Raw genomic sequence first — 15,957 nt, forward strand, 5'->3', positions numbered from 1 at the left:
GCGGCGCCCCGGTTCCCGCGCAGTCTAGTCCGGCCGCCCGGGCCTCTCCCTTGCCTTCCTGCCTGCCTTCCTGCCGCGGCCAAGAGCACAGGTGAGTCTCCCTTTCTCAGGGCGGGGCTAGCGCCGGGCATCTCCAAGTAAGGTTTGCAACTAGCGCTGGGCAGGGTGGTGGTGGACACGGAGTGCTGGAACTTAAACCAACCAAAAATAAGAAAGAAAGAGAAAAGAAACGGTCCGCAGATGCCCGGGAGGGGTAGGCGCTCCTGTGCCCCAGACCCTAGAAATGCTGCTGCGTCCTTGTCCCCAGGGTCCAGCCCCTCTCGCGCCCAGTGTCTTCTCTGGCAGCTCTGGGGTGGTGTCTTGGAAAACAAAACCAAGAAAATTGTTCTTTCCTCTCCACCAGCAATTTTCTCCTAACAACTGTTTGACTTTTTGAAAAGCTGACAAGGCCGAACCTGCTCCTAAAGGCAGGAAAGGTGCAATCGGTAAAACATAGGCCGCCACAAGTTGAAAGCCCGTCTTTCTCTCTCGCTCCTCCTCCCCCAGTGCTGCACGGAAAACCGTCGCATTACTTACTCGCAGACTTCTTGAAACTTGTCTGTCTGCTTCCATCCACTGCCTGGACCAGTAGAGCAGTGGTGCTGTGTTTTCAGGTTGCTTCGTTCCAGCCTTCGTGCAAAATCTGATCATCTCCTTCAGGGATTAGGTAGGAGCTTAGTGTAGATCCGTGTTTCAGATATAAACCAGGATAATTTAGAGTGATGTTTTAGTGTAGTGCTCAAAGCCAAGAATATTCTCTCCCCCTTATTGAAAAAATTACCTAGCACACCACATGGATTTGCACTTTTCATAGAACTCGGCATTTGGTAAGAGAAGCAACTGACATTTGTAGCTGTGATTACATCTGATTTAAAATAATTTATTTTAAGACTCATTAGCTCTGGTTCTATATATTATTGTAAATTATAAAAACACAATATTGAGACTGAAGATACAGATGTTTGTGCGTGATGCAGATTTGTATTTTTTTAGTGGGGGTTTTGTATTAGTATTCTAGATGCACGAACACAATGAAAGGCCTGAAAACCAAGAACACTTTCTTTAGCCATGCCATCGGCTTTTTGTTTTACTGCATTGGCAACGCTTTTCTTTTCTTTCTTGGCTTGGGAAGAGATTTCATTGCTTTTAGGGAAAACAAGATTTTTCCCACTGTTGAATTGTAATATTTGTAATGCTTTTGAACATGTGGATGTTAAGGGTTACAAATGAGAACAAATTGTGCGTGATTCTAAAGGATTTGTTGGTCGAAAGACTTATGCCAAACATCATGAAAAATAGTGTGATTTGGAAATCCAATAGGCTGAAGCTTGTGAAATAATGGAAGCTGTAAAGTTCAATATCATTTGTTGTTTAGATCCAAAAAAAAAAACCCCACAAAAGGTGGAGGTCAGACAGTAGATCTCTACTTTCCCCCTAGAATGTAGAGGTTATAGTGAGGGAAAATGAATTATATACAGCAGAACAAATAACATCAGTCTTTTATATCTCTATTTCAATTATGCTTTAAAACTTATTATTTTCATATGTTCTGACAGTTGATTTCTGTTGTTTGTTTCTCTTCTTTACGCTAACAAATACCACTATTCCTGGTGACCTTCAATGATTATAACAGGACCAAGTCTAGATTATGAAAAGAGGGCATAGGTCATTGAAACACTACACACAAAAATCTAATTTTCACCTATTTTACTTGACAGTTGCACCAAAAATATTTTTACCACAGCTACTAAAAAGTAGTAAAATTCTATAAGTGGTGAATGAGGAGGGAGTAAAAGAGAGGCTTGTATGATAGCCATTCAGAACCTCCACATTGGCAATCCTGAGGGTTTTTTTAAAAGAAATTTAATCTAAATTTATCATTTTGAAAAATTTAAAAGGAATTTAGTAGTTCAACAGCATCCATGAATATTTTCCTTACTTTATTTTTATTTTTTTATTTTTAAAAAGATTTTATTGGGGAATTGGGGGAGGGGAACAGTGTTGGGGAATTGGGGAAGGGGACCAGCCAAGCTGTTGCTCCTCAGACTTCATTGTGGAGGGCACCAGTCGCCGTCTGGCTTCCCGTCGGCAGCTTGTGGCCTCTAAGCTCAAAGTGCTGTGTTGAATCTTAGTTATGGGTTGGCATAGCCACCATCCCATGCGGGAATCGAACCAGCAGCCTTGTTATTAAGAGTGCACACTCTACCCACTGAGCCACCTGGCCGGCAGCTCAGCTCAAGGTGCTGAGTTCAGTCTTAGTTGTGGGTGGGCATAGCTTACCATCTAGCAGGCAGTCTTGTTATTACACCAGCTGAGCCATCCTGCCACCTGTTGGCAGCTCAGCTACAGCTCCGTTCAGGTGCAGCGTCACTGGCCCATGTGGTAATCGAACCGGCGGCCCTGTTGCTCAGAGCTCGAGCTCTTAAGCCAACTCTTAACCACTCGGCCGGCCCTTTCCTTACTTTATATATGAGAGAACAAACAAAACAAAAAGCCAGGTGACTTTTCCAAGTTTATTCAGCAGCTGAAAGTGGGGTACTTGTTTGCTCCCAGTATTGTTCAGTAGCATCTTGAACACATCCAAAAATAGCAAGTGCACCTAGCTGAGGTGTTTTAAATGTTCACCAACTTGAGACGCATACTATTTTGAAAACTTTTTTTTTTTTTTAATATCCTGGAGGAGGAGGAATTTACCTTTTCTCATCAAAACTTAAAATGCAAAGTCAAATCCTTGTGCTTGACATTTTGGCTTGATGGATTCCGTTTGTCACAAGGCTTGTTGTGGCAGAGCAGATGGTCATGCTACTTAGAGTTTTCCACTCATTGCATGTTTCCATGAAGAAGCAATTTGCCAGAAGCCAGCCACAGCTACAATTGCGCTGGAGATGATGCTGAACCCTGATTAGCACAGACCTTTGCTTACAGAAGCTGGAGGATATTAGCCCAACCGTTTCTGTTGAACCAGTCAGCATTTCCCTTGGTTAATAAATAGAGGGGCAGTTGAGTCTTGTAATAGTAGGAGTTGGGGCAGAGTTAGCAGCAAATCCAGTAATAACAGCATAGAAACAATATACTTTTGTAATTTTTTTCTAAATAAAACCAAGCTACTTGTAAGTATCAGCTGAGTTATCCTATAAGATGATTTCTTTACACATGTGCTAGGGTTGTCATTTCTACTGGCTGACTTTAATCATATCTCTTTCTATTCAAATCCAACTGCATGTATAATGTTAGTAAACTATGAAATGGTTGACAGCATTGACTTAAGCTATAGCAAAAAAATCTCATGAAAAAACTGAATGAACAAGCAAAATAAACAGGAAAAAAAAATCAAAACCCAAAACACCTTATGGCTTGCCCTTAGCAAGAGAACCATCATCTGAAAGATAATGTCTCCAATACTGTGTGGACTGAATTACAACATACAATTCTGTGAGGCCCATAAAAAAGGCACCGTGGCCTTTTTCAGCTAGTTCTGTTTTTAAATCTTTAAATGTTTTCATACAAGAGTCATATTGCTACTGCCAGGGGTTGGTCTGGACCTGGTTTTATTGATAGGTTTGTGAGTGAACAGTTTTCTTGAAATGATACAGTGTTAGTTTTATTTTTGTAGCCATTTTGTGGCTTGAAACTAGATCATTTGGATATATGTTTTTCTCATTTTATTGTTTTATTATTAGTTCCATCGAGGTTTGTGATATTATTGGGGTCCTTTTCAACCCAACAATGTATTTACATAGATTGTGTGTATGTAAAAATAATTATTGAGCACCCAACTATGCATAGCATTATTCTGAGCACTTAGCATGTGTTCTATCATTCAATCTTAATATCCAAGGATTATTATTATTATCCCCATTTTATAGTTGAAGAAACAAAAGGGAGGCAAAGTAATTTACCTAACAGAGTACTGGGAGAGCCAGAGTGTATGAGTAAATTTAGAAAAGTCTGGTTATGGAGCCTGATACAGGCCTGATGGGATATACTTAAAGATGGTTCACACTTGTTTGCAGCTACTATAGTATTTCATGCATCCATCTTTTTAAAGTGTACCAAATATACAGTAATGTATATGTGAAGAAAATGTGGCAAGACTATGCAGATGATTGAACTGTCTTGGGACAGAAGGCAAATAATTTAACAACAATCTAAAAAATAAATAAATAAATAAAATAAAAAACTGAAGAAAAAATGGTCATAAGGGACATTATTGGGGTAACTGACAAAATTTGAATATAGACTCTGATTTAGATAATAGTATTATATCAATTTTAAATTTCCTGGTTTTGATCATTGTACTGTGGTTTATGTTAGAAAATGATCTTGTTCTTACACACTGACGTATTTGGGAGTAAAGGAGGCACACTCATCTGACTTAGTGATTCAGGGGGAAAGTGTATAGTGTATGTATAAAAATAGAGAGTGATTTTTAAAATGGGCAAAAATGTAAGTCATTGGTAAGTCTGGGTAAAGAATATACAGGAATTCCTTATACTACTCTTATAACTTCTCTGCTTGAAATTATGTCACCCCCCCAAAAAAAGTTACCCAAAAATGAAGGTAGAAAACAGGAAATGAAGGTGTAACATTCTAAGAATTTTTTTTTAAGTCAGGTATAGGATTGTTTCCTGTGCTCTGATTTTTTTTTTCCTTTTTTCTTTTTTAGGGGTTGGAGGAAGGAACTTGAAACAAACAAAACATCTTATCAAAAATAGCTTGACTTTCTCAAATTTCAAAATCTAGCCATTTAGAACTCCCCAATTCTCCAACCTATAAAAAACCAGGCACAGTATTTTCCTCACCTCTTTTTAATGGTTTGGGGGTGGGGGAGATTAAAGACATTCGTGCCTCTAAGAGATAAGATACAAAGATGATGCACTTTTAGTGATACTGAAAGTTAAATTGGATTGGTTATATCATTTCCCGGCCTGAAAACCTTCAATGACATGCTGATATTTACTGGCCTTTATGTCAGAACTCTGTAACCTTGTTTTTTCAAGCAGCCTGGCCCATACCTACCTTTCTGTCTGGCTTTGTCTCATGTCACCACCCCAAAGACGGTACATTCTCGCCACACCAGACCCCATGATCTTCCTGCATGCTGATCTGCCTTTGTCCATGAACGGGAGGCTTTGCTTGGGATGCACTCTATTCTTTTCCTGCTGACATTCTGCTCATCCTGTAAGTCTCATCATAACCTCCTTTGGAAAGCTGTCACTAATTTCATGCAAAATTAAATTTTCCTTTGTCTTTGCTGCTATATCAGTGGTGTGAACACAGTGCTATCTGTGTTCATTCAGCAGTCCTTATTAAGCAGTTACTGTGAGCTAGAGGCTGTGCAGGGACTGGGGATTCAAAGGCACTCACAGTCTGGTAGCTGGGAGTGGTTTGTAAACAAATCATCATAAGATAAGTATGACAGAAATGAACAAAATACTAGGAGAACTGCGAACTCTACCTGACAACTTATCTTAAAGAAAAAGTCTTACAATGAAAGCCACAGTGAGATACCATTTTTCCCTCCCCAGGTCCCTTTCCAGATAAGAGATTTCCAGCACAATAATCTAATTAAATGAAGAAGTTTAAAACAGTTGTAGTACCTGTGGGCTACCCAGGTAAATATATCCAATAGAAAGCTAAAAATAGAAGTCTAAAACTCAGGAGAGAGGGGTCGAGTCTAGATATGGAAATCATATAGAGCACTGGTTTCTGGCTTACGAATTGTTGTGTGAAACGAGAGAGAGCACGGATGCACACATGCTATGTGTAAGCACCCGAGGAAGGCAGGAAACAAAGCTGAGAATACCGGTGGTAAAGTAGTTAAATGCTTGGGTGCAGATACAACCACCCAGGAAGAGGAAGAGGAAGCACATGGGAGGAAACCTCAAAGATAGGAAGCTGTAAAGAAGTTGTAAAGGGCGAGTGGAGAAAGAGGAGCCAGTGACAAGGACAGTTGGGGAACAAGGAGAGGCAGGAAGGCCTGGGACCTAGAAGGCAAGGGCACAGGGAGGTCCCAGAGCAACTGGGGGGGCAGCAGGGTTTCTTACTGCAGGGACAGGCTGCGGCCTGAAGTTAGGTTCCAGCTGTGAGGAAACCATTGCTGTCCACAGCGAGGGCAGTTTCGGCCAAAAGGTGGTGGCCGTGCAATCCAGATGCACCGAGTGCAGGAAGTTGAGGAAGTGAACATAGCAAATACAGGTTACTCTTTCCAGGAAGTTAGTTGGAAAGGGGAAGGAGACACATAGAGAGGTAGATTGAGAAGAAGGTAGAATCTGAAAGAAAGGTGTTCTTTCTTTAACATTGGGCAGTAAAGATGGGGAATCTTGAATAGCTGTGTTTGCTGAGGAAAAGGGACAGATGGAGGAGCAATTAAAAGCGAAGGAGCCAGTGAATGGAGCAACGTCCATTAGGAGTGGTTAGCATTGTGGAGAAGAAATTCTTGCTTTGTGGGAGCTCCGTGGGGTAGGAACCATGGTCTTATTTACCTAATATCCCTAGTAATACCTGACATTTAGTAGGCATTCAGAAAATGTTTATAAAAAATGAGCAAAGATTTTACTTTTTAGAATTAGTCTTTCCTGATTGCTGTAATAGAAGAACAACAACAAAAAATCCACAATTTGTATCCTAGAATTAACATGCTGTACTGTACTCTGTATAAGCAGTGTATTTGCGGCCTTGTGTTCTTTGAAATAAAAGGGAAAATAACAAAATGGGTAATACTGAGGTAGTAATAATCATGATCGCTTAATTTTTCTGTGCCCGATAGATATTTCTTGAATTCTGTTTCAGCATCTTGAAATGTGTTATGTTCAAGGCGCTCTGCTTGATGGGCCTGGGGTGCAGGTCAGTGGATGAGACAGATACACACATAAAGTGTCCATATAAGACAGTTTCTGTTCCATTGTTTAACAGAGGTACACTATCAGCTCCATGTCTTGGGGTTAAAATTATTGATTTTTAAAAGTTCAGAAAAAGGACATCTTTTTAATTGTTGTCTATGTCAGTTGTTGCCTACTGTAAATATTTCTAATATTAACAAAGACTGACTTTATATATATAGAGCCTTTGGTTCTGTGTCACTTGATTCTTTGAGAGTATATTTGAAAAGAACAAGTTGGTTAAGAAAGGTATAGTCAGCTCATCGCAGACCATATTTCAGGGTGCATATGGTGAGTGAGTCAGTGTGGGTTTTACTCTGCTGTGCCAGTTTCAGTGTTGTAGACCTAAAACCCAAACAAATATGTGAAGGCAGTTCTGGTTCCTATTTTCCTTCCTACTGCTTGGAAACAAGTGTACATATTGATATTCTCTCATTTTGTGTTATCTTCTCCCCCCACCCCCCTGCAATTTTACTAGAAAACGTTTTGCCTTTTTTTTGGTACTATGTCATTGCCAGTGAACTATAGTACAGAAAATGTGCCAAGCAAATCAAATTAGCATATATAGAATTCATTTATGGGGACTATAATGAATTGATTGAAACGCTGATTTATCTTTCCTCGATAAAAGTGCTTCCTTTGATGAACTGCTGTCTTGGGAATTGATTGGAACATTATTAGGCCCTCAAAGTCTTACCTCTGTGTTTTTGTTTTTTTTTAACAGTAGATGCCTGGTAGACATCTTAGACCTTTAAAAACGGAAAAGACCTGCTTTTAGGGGATAATGCTGAGGGACACTATGAAATCTTGGAATGATAGCCAGTCAGATCTCTGTAGCAGTGACCAAGAAGAGGAAGAAGAGATGATTTTTGGTGAAAATGAAGATGATTTGGAAGAGATGATGGATTTAAGTGATCTGCCTACCTCACTTTTTGCTTGCAGTGTCCATGAAGCAGTATTTGAGGTGCAAGAGCAGAAGGTAGGCATCTATCCTACCTTTCTCTGCATTTGCTAATGTGTTGATTGTGTGTGAATTCGTGAAAACAGAGCAGATGGCTGCCCCTTTGCAAAGTTTGTGACTGTTCCATGACAAGTACAGAAAGCCGTCATCAACCTTTACACATTCCTGCAGCATTTTCATTGTATTTTACAAGAGTAATCAGTCTGCAACAGAGAGAAATATTTAAAAGCCAATCCTTCCCCACATATATTTTGAGAAGCACTGGTTTATAGTGAATTCTGAATCAGATCTTATTAAGTACATTCATTCATTTATTCATTTTTGGAGCCTACTGTAGTTAAGAAAAAGCTAGTGATTTTTAGCGTGGCTTCCTATTACTTGGGAGTAAATTCACAAAAGGAGGAATTAATTTAAGTGTTTTCCTGGGGTTAATTACATAATTAGGACTGTTTATGATTTCATTGTAACAGAATTGTTAACATTTCTTGTTTTACTTTCTACAGTTTGGGACAAAATGATTGAGTTTTTTTGTTTGTTTTTTAAGATTTTATTATTGGGGAATTGGGGGTGGGGAACAGACAAGTTGCTGTCCTTTTGTTCTTCAGTCTGGTTGTGGAGGAAGTCGCTTCACTGGCCCATGTTGGTATTATCATTGCGCTCTTCCAAGGTGAGGCAGTCGCTCACTGGCCATTTGACGGCCGCTCACAGTGGCTCATGGCAGCTCACGAAAGCACACGCCTGATGCCCACCAGTCCCACTGCAGCCTATGCCATTGCTGGCGACTATGGCAGCCCAGCTTGAGGTTGAGCTGTTGTTCACCATCTCAGCTATAGAGGGTGTAGCGTTACTGGCCCTCATGTGGGATCCGAACCAGGGCCCTGCTGCTCAGAGCTGGCATCCCAAGCCAACTCCTAACCAAGGCGCCACTTGGCCAGCCCTGAGTTTATTTTTTTAAAGGTGACTCTCCTTTAGTTCATTTATTATTTACCTGGAAAGAGAGAGGTTTTGTGTGTTTATTTTTCCATCATGACTTCACAAAAGCCTATAGGTCTTAGTCCTACAAAAGTAAAATATTTCTGGCATTGGTATAAATTTTGCATGTTCTGAGATTTTTCTTTTTTTCAAAATACTGTCACCAGCACTTTAATTTTCTATCTCTGCACTCAAAGCATTTTCCTCCCAGTGACTTTCTTGAAGCCGAACTCCATATAGTTTGACTCAGTACATGCTTGAGTGCCCCCATTGGGTCAGGCACTGTGCCAGTTACTTCAGGGAACAGAGCAGGAATTTAAACAGCTTCTGCCTCAGACAGTTTACAGTAGAGATAACAAGAAATTTGATGTAAAATGGAATACTAGTGCCTTTAGAGACACTTGAAAGTACATTGGGGTGTCAGAGGAGACAGGATCCCAGCCAGCTGGAAGAAGAGGCCTGATGGGGAGATGGATTGGGGAAGAGCTGTGAGAGTTAGGTAGGAGTTTAGCAGGGAAGGGAGAGGGCATTCTGGCCAGAGGGAACAGAATGAGCAAAAGAGCCGGATCAGGAGAGTGTGGACCCCTTCAGGGAGTGGCAAGCAGCTCCGTGGCTGGTGCATAGGCGAGATGTAGCCAAAGTCAAGAGAAATGGGGCTGGAAAGGTGAGTGTGCTGCATTCTGCGAAGCTCAGGAGCTTGCCCTTCTGTGGTAAAGAATCTGAGCTGGGCCGGCCGAGTGGCGCATTAGTTAAGAACTGGCTTGGGACGCCAGAGGGCCCCGGTTCGGATCCCACATATGAGGGCCAGTGACACTGCCCTCTACGGTTCAGATGCTGAACAACAGCTCAACCTGGAGCTGGGCTAACATGGGTCGCCGGCGACGGCATGGGCTGTAGTCCCCTGCTGCAGTGGGCTGCCATAAGCTACCGTGTGTAGCCGGCAGCCAGCGTGAGCGGCCAGCAGCCGCAGTGAGCGGCCGTCCAGAAGCTGGCAACTGATCTGCCTCACCCGGGAAGAGCACAATGATGGTGTCAGCTTGGGCCAGTGAAGCAACATCCTCCACAACTAGACTGAAGAACAAAAACAACAGCACCTTCTCTGTTCCCCTTCCCCCGATTCCCCAATAAAATCTTAAAAAAAAAAAAAAAAATCTGAGCAAAGGAGTGATGATCAGAATTACAAGTTAGGAAGATCAGCTAACAACATGTGCAGGGCAGAGTGGTGGAAGGAGAGCTAGAAGCAGGGAGCCAGTTAGGAGATAATACAGACTCCTATATGCTCCTGCGGTAAACCTGCCTGGAGAGGCTGAAGACCCAAAAGTGGAACAGGGGAGAGGGAATACAGCCACCAATTGGTATCTTTTAGGGTTGGTTTTTTTTTTCCATTTACAAATGCTATTTTCTTTCCCAAATTCAGTCATTATGGAGAAATATTGAAATCATACTAATTTTCTCATACCTTCTAAGAGCTCTAAATTTTCGTATAATTACATTAACCTTGTTTATTTGTGATTGTGAGAAACCACATGTATTTCTACAATAGTTTATCATAAAATTATATTCATGAGAATTCATTCAAGAAACCTCACAATCTTATCTGTTCCAACTTTTTCTTTTTTCACTGTAGCCTAGAAACTTTTTTAACTTGACAAAGCAGTGAGTTCCTGTTGGTTTTCATTTTAAAAACTATTTGAGGTTATAGCTAACCTAAATTTCTGTTGGAAATTGTATCAGCAGAAATCCTAGTAGCAGTTCAGTGGACTTCAGGTTATATACAATTCTTAGTCATAGTAAATTTTATATAAAGCCTTAATGGTAATAACTGAAACTATGAACAGTAAAATGTTTATATAAAAAAAATTATATGAGGATCATTAATTGGATATAAAATGTGGGGAGAATCAAATGTTTCCTTTACATTTTTCTTCTCACTACCAATGTCTTATTTTGCTTCAATTTCTCCTGGAATAACCCATGTATGCAGGTCATCCACAGATGTGCAAAAAACAAAGCCCATTAAATACAATTGCAATTATAGGCTTTATTTTCAAAAGAGTTTTAGGGTTTTTTTCCCTGACTTTAAATGGTTTTTGTCTTTATAATTTTATAATTGTTGGAACGAGCCTTCACCCTCTTGTGAACAGTAGACTAAAGAACACAGGTACCATTTTCATGGATAGGTGAATCTTTGTGTTAGATTGCTAGGTTTTGGCTGTACATTTTCATCAATGTTTCTTGAAAATAGTGTATGTGAGGTGGGGGAGGAAAAGTAAAGAATATGATAAACCTTAAGAAAAATAAACTAAGGAAAAGGTTTATCTTTTTGTTTATATTTCTGCAGCAGCACAGGTGTTAGTTTTTATGCATGTGCTCAGCTATTCATTAAACACAGAGCAGGTTCAGCACCCAATTTTTCTATAACAGATTTGGACTTGTCTCAATGTGATTTTATTTACTTGTTTGTTGTTTTCAACTCCAGCTTTCCCTTTCTTAAAGTAAGGAAAAATTAAGCAGGCTTCTTATTTGAACATGAGAAGTTTTCAAAATACTGTTTAGGTTTTTATAATGTAAGAAATGGGACTGTTTTCGGTCTGTGTCTGAGAGGACTCGGTTAAATGTTAATGCAAAGTGATATTCTAGAAATGCATATGGCTTTTGGATTCTAATTCCTTCACAAGTACTGCTCTAAAACTGTCTCTGCTGACCTACTCACTCTAGAACATTTGATTTGAGTTGTTTTTCTAATGATGGTTGGGGTATATGAAGGCATCTCTGCTTGCTCTCCTGGTCCTGCTTTGTGATCAGTGACATTTAGCATCTGCTACAGGCTACAGTTCCCAGTGCAGGGTGACACCTGTTATATGTTTGTTGAATGAATGGATTCTGTGAGATGGTTGTGGAGGATTAGTGATGCAGTGCTGTGATGAAAAAACAGAATTACAAGCTGGGTGTGGGCAAGTAGTACATAGGAGATTTCATCTGAAATTACAATCTCAGATGCACTGGCCCAGATTACTTCGTGGTCTGTGTAATCAGTCATATGCACAATATAAATCTTTCTATCAAGCATTTGGTTCTACACCCTCCATTTCAAAAAGAATAGAAAATATTATTTAAGAAAATTAAATGATCTTTGGAAGTTAACTGAAGACAGATTCTCTATTTTTTTTATTTTTTATTGGGAATTGGGGAAGGGGAACAGACAAGTTGCTGTCCTTTTGTTCTTCAGTTTAGTTTGGAGGACGTCGCTTCACTGGCCCATGTTGGTATTGTGATCATTGCGCTCTTCCTGGCTGAGGCAGATCAGTCGCAGGCCATTAGACGGCTATTCACAGCAACTCACGCTGGCTGCTGGCCACTCACGGTAGCTTATGGCAGCCCACTGCAGCTTACGCCGTAGCCGGCGACTCACAGCAGCCCAGCTCCAGGTCCAGCTGTTGTTCACCATTTTAGCTGTAGAGGGCACAGCGTCACTGGCCCATGTGGGATCTGAACTGGCAGCCGTGCTGCTCAGAGCTCGCGCTACCAAGCCAACTCTTAACCAAGGAGCCACTCGGCCGTCCCTCTGATTTTTAAACTAAAGCGTTTGTGTGATTTCTGACACAACCTTTAATCTGGAAGAAGTAAATCCTTTGAGAAAAGTGATTTGTTTTAAATTTGGGAATTGAAAAAGGGGAGTCAAAGGAAGAATGTTTCTGTTACAGTGAACTGTTTTTTGCACAGTGCCTAGAACATAATAAGGTTTAAGTAAATATTTGTTTAATTGAAATCTGTAGTACATTCTGGCTACAAATAAATAGAAAGATATCTTTTGTCTGTGGACTGGAAGACTTAATATTGTTAAGATATCAATACTACTGAAAGCGATCTACAAATCCAATGCAGTCAATTCCTATCAAAATCCCAATCAATGACGTTTCTTGTAGAAATAGAAAAACTCATCCTAAAATTCATATGGACTCCCAAAAGATCCCAATGTGATACTGGCATAAAGGTAGACATATTGACTGGTGGAATAGAACAGAAACCCCAGAAATGAACCCTTGCCTGTATTGTCAAATGATTTCCAACGAGGGTGCCCTGACCATTCAATGGGGAAAGGACAGTCTTTTCAACAAATGGTGCTGGGAAAACTGGACATTCACAGAATGAAGTTGGACCCTTACCGTATACCATATACAAAAATTAATTCAAAGTGGGTCAAAGACCTAAATGTAAGAGCTAAAACGATAAAATTCTTGGAAGAAAACATGTGGGGAGAGCTTGACATCAGATTTGAAAATAATTTCTTGGATATGACACCAAAAAGCACAGGCAACAACAGAAAAAATAAATTGGACTTCTAAATTAAATATGTATGCATCAAAGGTCACCATCAACAAAGTGAAAAGGCAGCCTGCAGAATGGGAAAAAGTATTTTCAAATCATATATCTGATAAGGGATTAATATCCAGAATATATGAAAAAACTCTGAAAACTCAAAAACAAAATAAAAACCAACCCAGTTGAAAAATGGGCAAAGGACTCGAATAGACATCTCTCCAAAGAAGATACATAAACTACCGATAAGCACGTGAAAATATGCTCAACATCACTAATAATTAGGGAAATATAAATCAGAATCATAATGAGATGCCACTTCATACCCATTAGGATGGCTATTATCATAAAAACAGAAATCAAGTGTTGACAAGCATGTGGAGAAATTGGAACACGCGTACGCAGCTGGTGGGGATGTAAAACGGTGTCGCTGCTGTGGAAAACAGTGTGGCAGTTACCATATGACCCAGCAATTCTGCTCCTGGGTATATACATGAAAGAACTGAAAGGGACTCGAACAAATATTTGTGCACCAATGTGTATTTATAGCAGCACAATTCACAGTAGCGAAAAGGTGGAAGCAACCCAAAGGCCATTGATAGATGGAAGAATAAACAAAATGCAGTATGTATACATACAATGGAATATTACTCAGCCTTAAAAGTGAATGGATTCTGATACATGCTACAACATGGATGACCTTGAAAGACATTATGCTGAGTGAAATAAGCCAGACACAAGAGGACAAATAATGACATGAGATACCTAGAGTAAGTAGTCAGATTCATAGAGACAGAAAGTAGAAGGGTGGTTGCCAGGGGCTGGACGGAAGGGGGAATGGCGAGTTTTAGTTTAATGGGTAGAGTTTCAGTTTGGGAAGATGAAAAAGCCCTGGAGATCGACGGTGGTGATGGTCAGCAGTGTGAATATACTTAATGCCACTGAATTGCACACTTAAAAATGGTTAAAATGGTAAATTTTGTGTTATGTATATTTTACCACAATAGAAAAGAACCCATTTTTTGTTATTCTTTGTAATATGCATATATATAATATGTAAGTATATATATAATATGTAAATATAAAATATAAAAATATATTTTAAATATAAGTAATATGCTTTTATATGTATATATACGTACACATACAACATTGAGTATGTAACATGTATGCATTGGACACCTCTTTTGCCCCATTTACAACCTCTTGGCCCACCTTTTCAGAGCAGCTGGCCTCTGCTGCTTTGTGGGTATCTCACTGTCCCAGAGTTTCTCTGCACCTGTGTAAAGTTGCTCAGCCTTACTGATGCATGTGCAGACATGGGGGTGTGAGGGAGTTAACATCCCACCTGGCAACCCTTGACCAGTGGGAGACTAAAGCCAGTGAAAAACTCCCCCCTCTTCTGACACTCAAGCCGACAGTCAGAGGCTCCTAGCAGGTCCAAGCCCTCGTTTCCCACAGGTGACCAGCTTGATAACACACCTGGAGGGAATGAGGACTGGCTTTCCCTCCTTCCCTGTTTCACTGTCCCCACTCTGTCCTGGAGGGTCACTTCCCAAAACAGGTTCCTTGTGTGTGTGTCCTTGTCTTAGCCTCTGCTTTGACAAGGCCCAGGTAAGACAAGTGAATAACTTCCAAGTTTGACGATTCCCCTCGTGTGAAGGCACCATTCCAGGCTCTCAAAAAAGGACAATTTTTAGGTTATGTAAAAAACAATAAAGACTAATGTAAAGAAAACACACGTGCCCAACAATTTAGCGAATAAAATTTTACTGATATATTGTAATTGAATCCTATGTCTCCTCCCAGAGGTCACCATTATCCTGAAACCAGTGTTTATCATTTCCCATGCAACTTGAACTTTGAAACGTGAAATTGAAACGATAAATTTGTAGGTCAAATATTGGTATTTCTTCTGGTTCAGCCTAGTACTATGTGTGTGTATGTATTCTATTTTTAAATTTTTCTCTATATGCTGTTGACATGATTTTTATTTAGAAAGGAATCTACATAAAACTATTAGAACTAGCAATAAACACTTGGAACTTGAAGTTTAAAAAACATTACTATTTACAGTAGTACCATGAAATACTTAAATATAAATCTAACATTATGGGCAGGATCAGTCCACTAATAACTGTAAAACACAAATGAAATACATAGCATTCGATGCTATTTTAAATTTTATATAAATGGCATAATTGTATAAGTTCTTATAAAGTTTTTGCCAGTCTGGTAGTTAACATTTTTATTACTTTTTAAAGCGTTTTTAGATAAACTGTTGATGAATGCATCTCAAACTTATCGCTTGGTGAAGGACCACATTTTTCCTGCAAACTGTCAAAGACTGACGCTTCTGCAAAGTGCAATAAGAATGTCACGGCAATATAGACTTGATAAAACGTTTCTAGACACTTCCTCTCAATTTCTGTACTGAATCTTGTCGTAGACTGGTGGCAAAGTTCATGGACTAACACAGGCTCCTCAGACCACACCACAGTATATGTAACATTTAGGGATTTTCAAATAATACCTTACAACATTTTGAAATGAAAAGGCTACCTTCAGTTACCTTCAATTATATTTATAGTTTTCATTGTGATACTTTGTCTCAAAAACGAGGGTTAAAAAGGATTTTAGGGCTGGCCGAGTGGCGCGTTGGTTAAGAACTGGCCTGGGACGCCAGAGGGCCCGGGTTCGGATCCCACATATGAGGGCCAGTGACACTGCCCTCTACAGCTAAGATGCTGAACAACAGCTCAACCTGGAGCTGGGCTAACACGG

At 40.0% G+C, this 15,957-nt stretch overlaps 1 protein-coding gene across 5 annotated transcripts in view; it reads left to right on the forward strand.

Annotated features, from left to right (window-relative positions):
* Positions 1-6: 6 nt before the first annotated feature.
* The window catches only part of RCAN3 (regulator of calcineurin 3), a 32,945-nt gene continuing 16,994 nt past the window's right edge, over positions 7-15,957 (forward strand). Inside the window, exons 1-3 of one of the 5 annotated variants that reach the window (XM_019650151.1) lie at positions 7-91; positions 5,043-5,220; positions 7,645-7,899. In XM_019650151.1, coding sequence (XP_019505696.1) covers positions 7,705-7,899 — 195 coding nt within the window. In that variant the 5' untranslated portion in view covers positions 7-91; positions 5,043-5,220; positions 7,645-7,704. Of the gene's footprint in view, positions 92-5,042; positions 5,221-5,586; positions 5,655-7,644; positions 7,900-15,957 lie in introns of those variants that run through there. The other 4 variants (XM_019650150.1, XM_019650153.1, XM_019650152.1 and 1 more) reach the window with 4 other exon arrangements.

Source organism: Hipposideros armiger, unplaced genomic scaffold (assembly GCF_001890085.2).
Source record: "Hipposideros armiger isolate ML-2016 unplaced genomic scaffold, ASM189008v1 scaffold_138, whole genome shotgun sequence".
Classification (NCBI taxonomy): domain Eukaryota; kingdom Metazoa; phylum Chordata; class Mammalia; order Chiroptera; family Hipposideridae; genus Hipposideros; species Hipposideros armiger.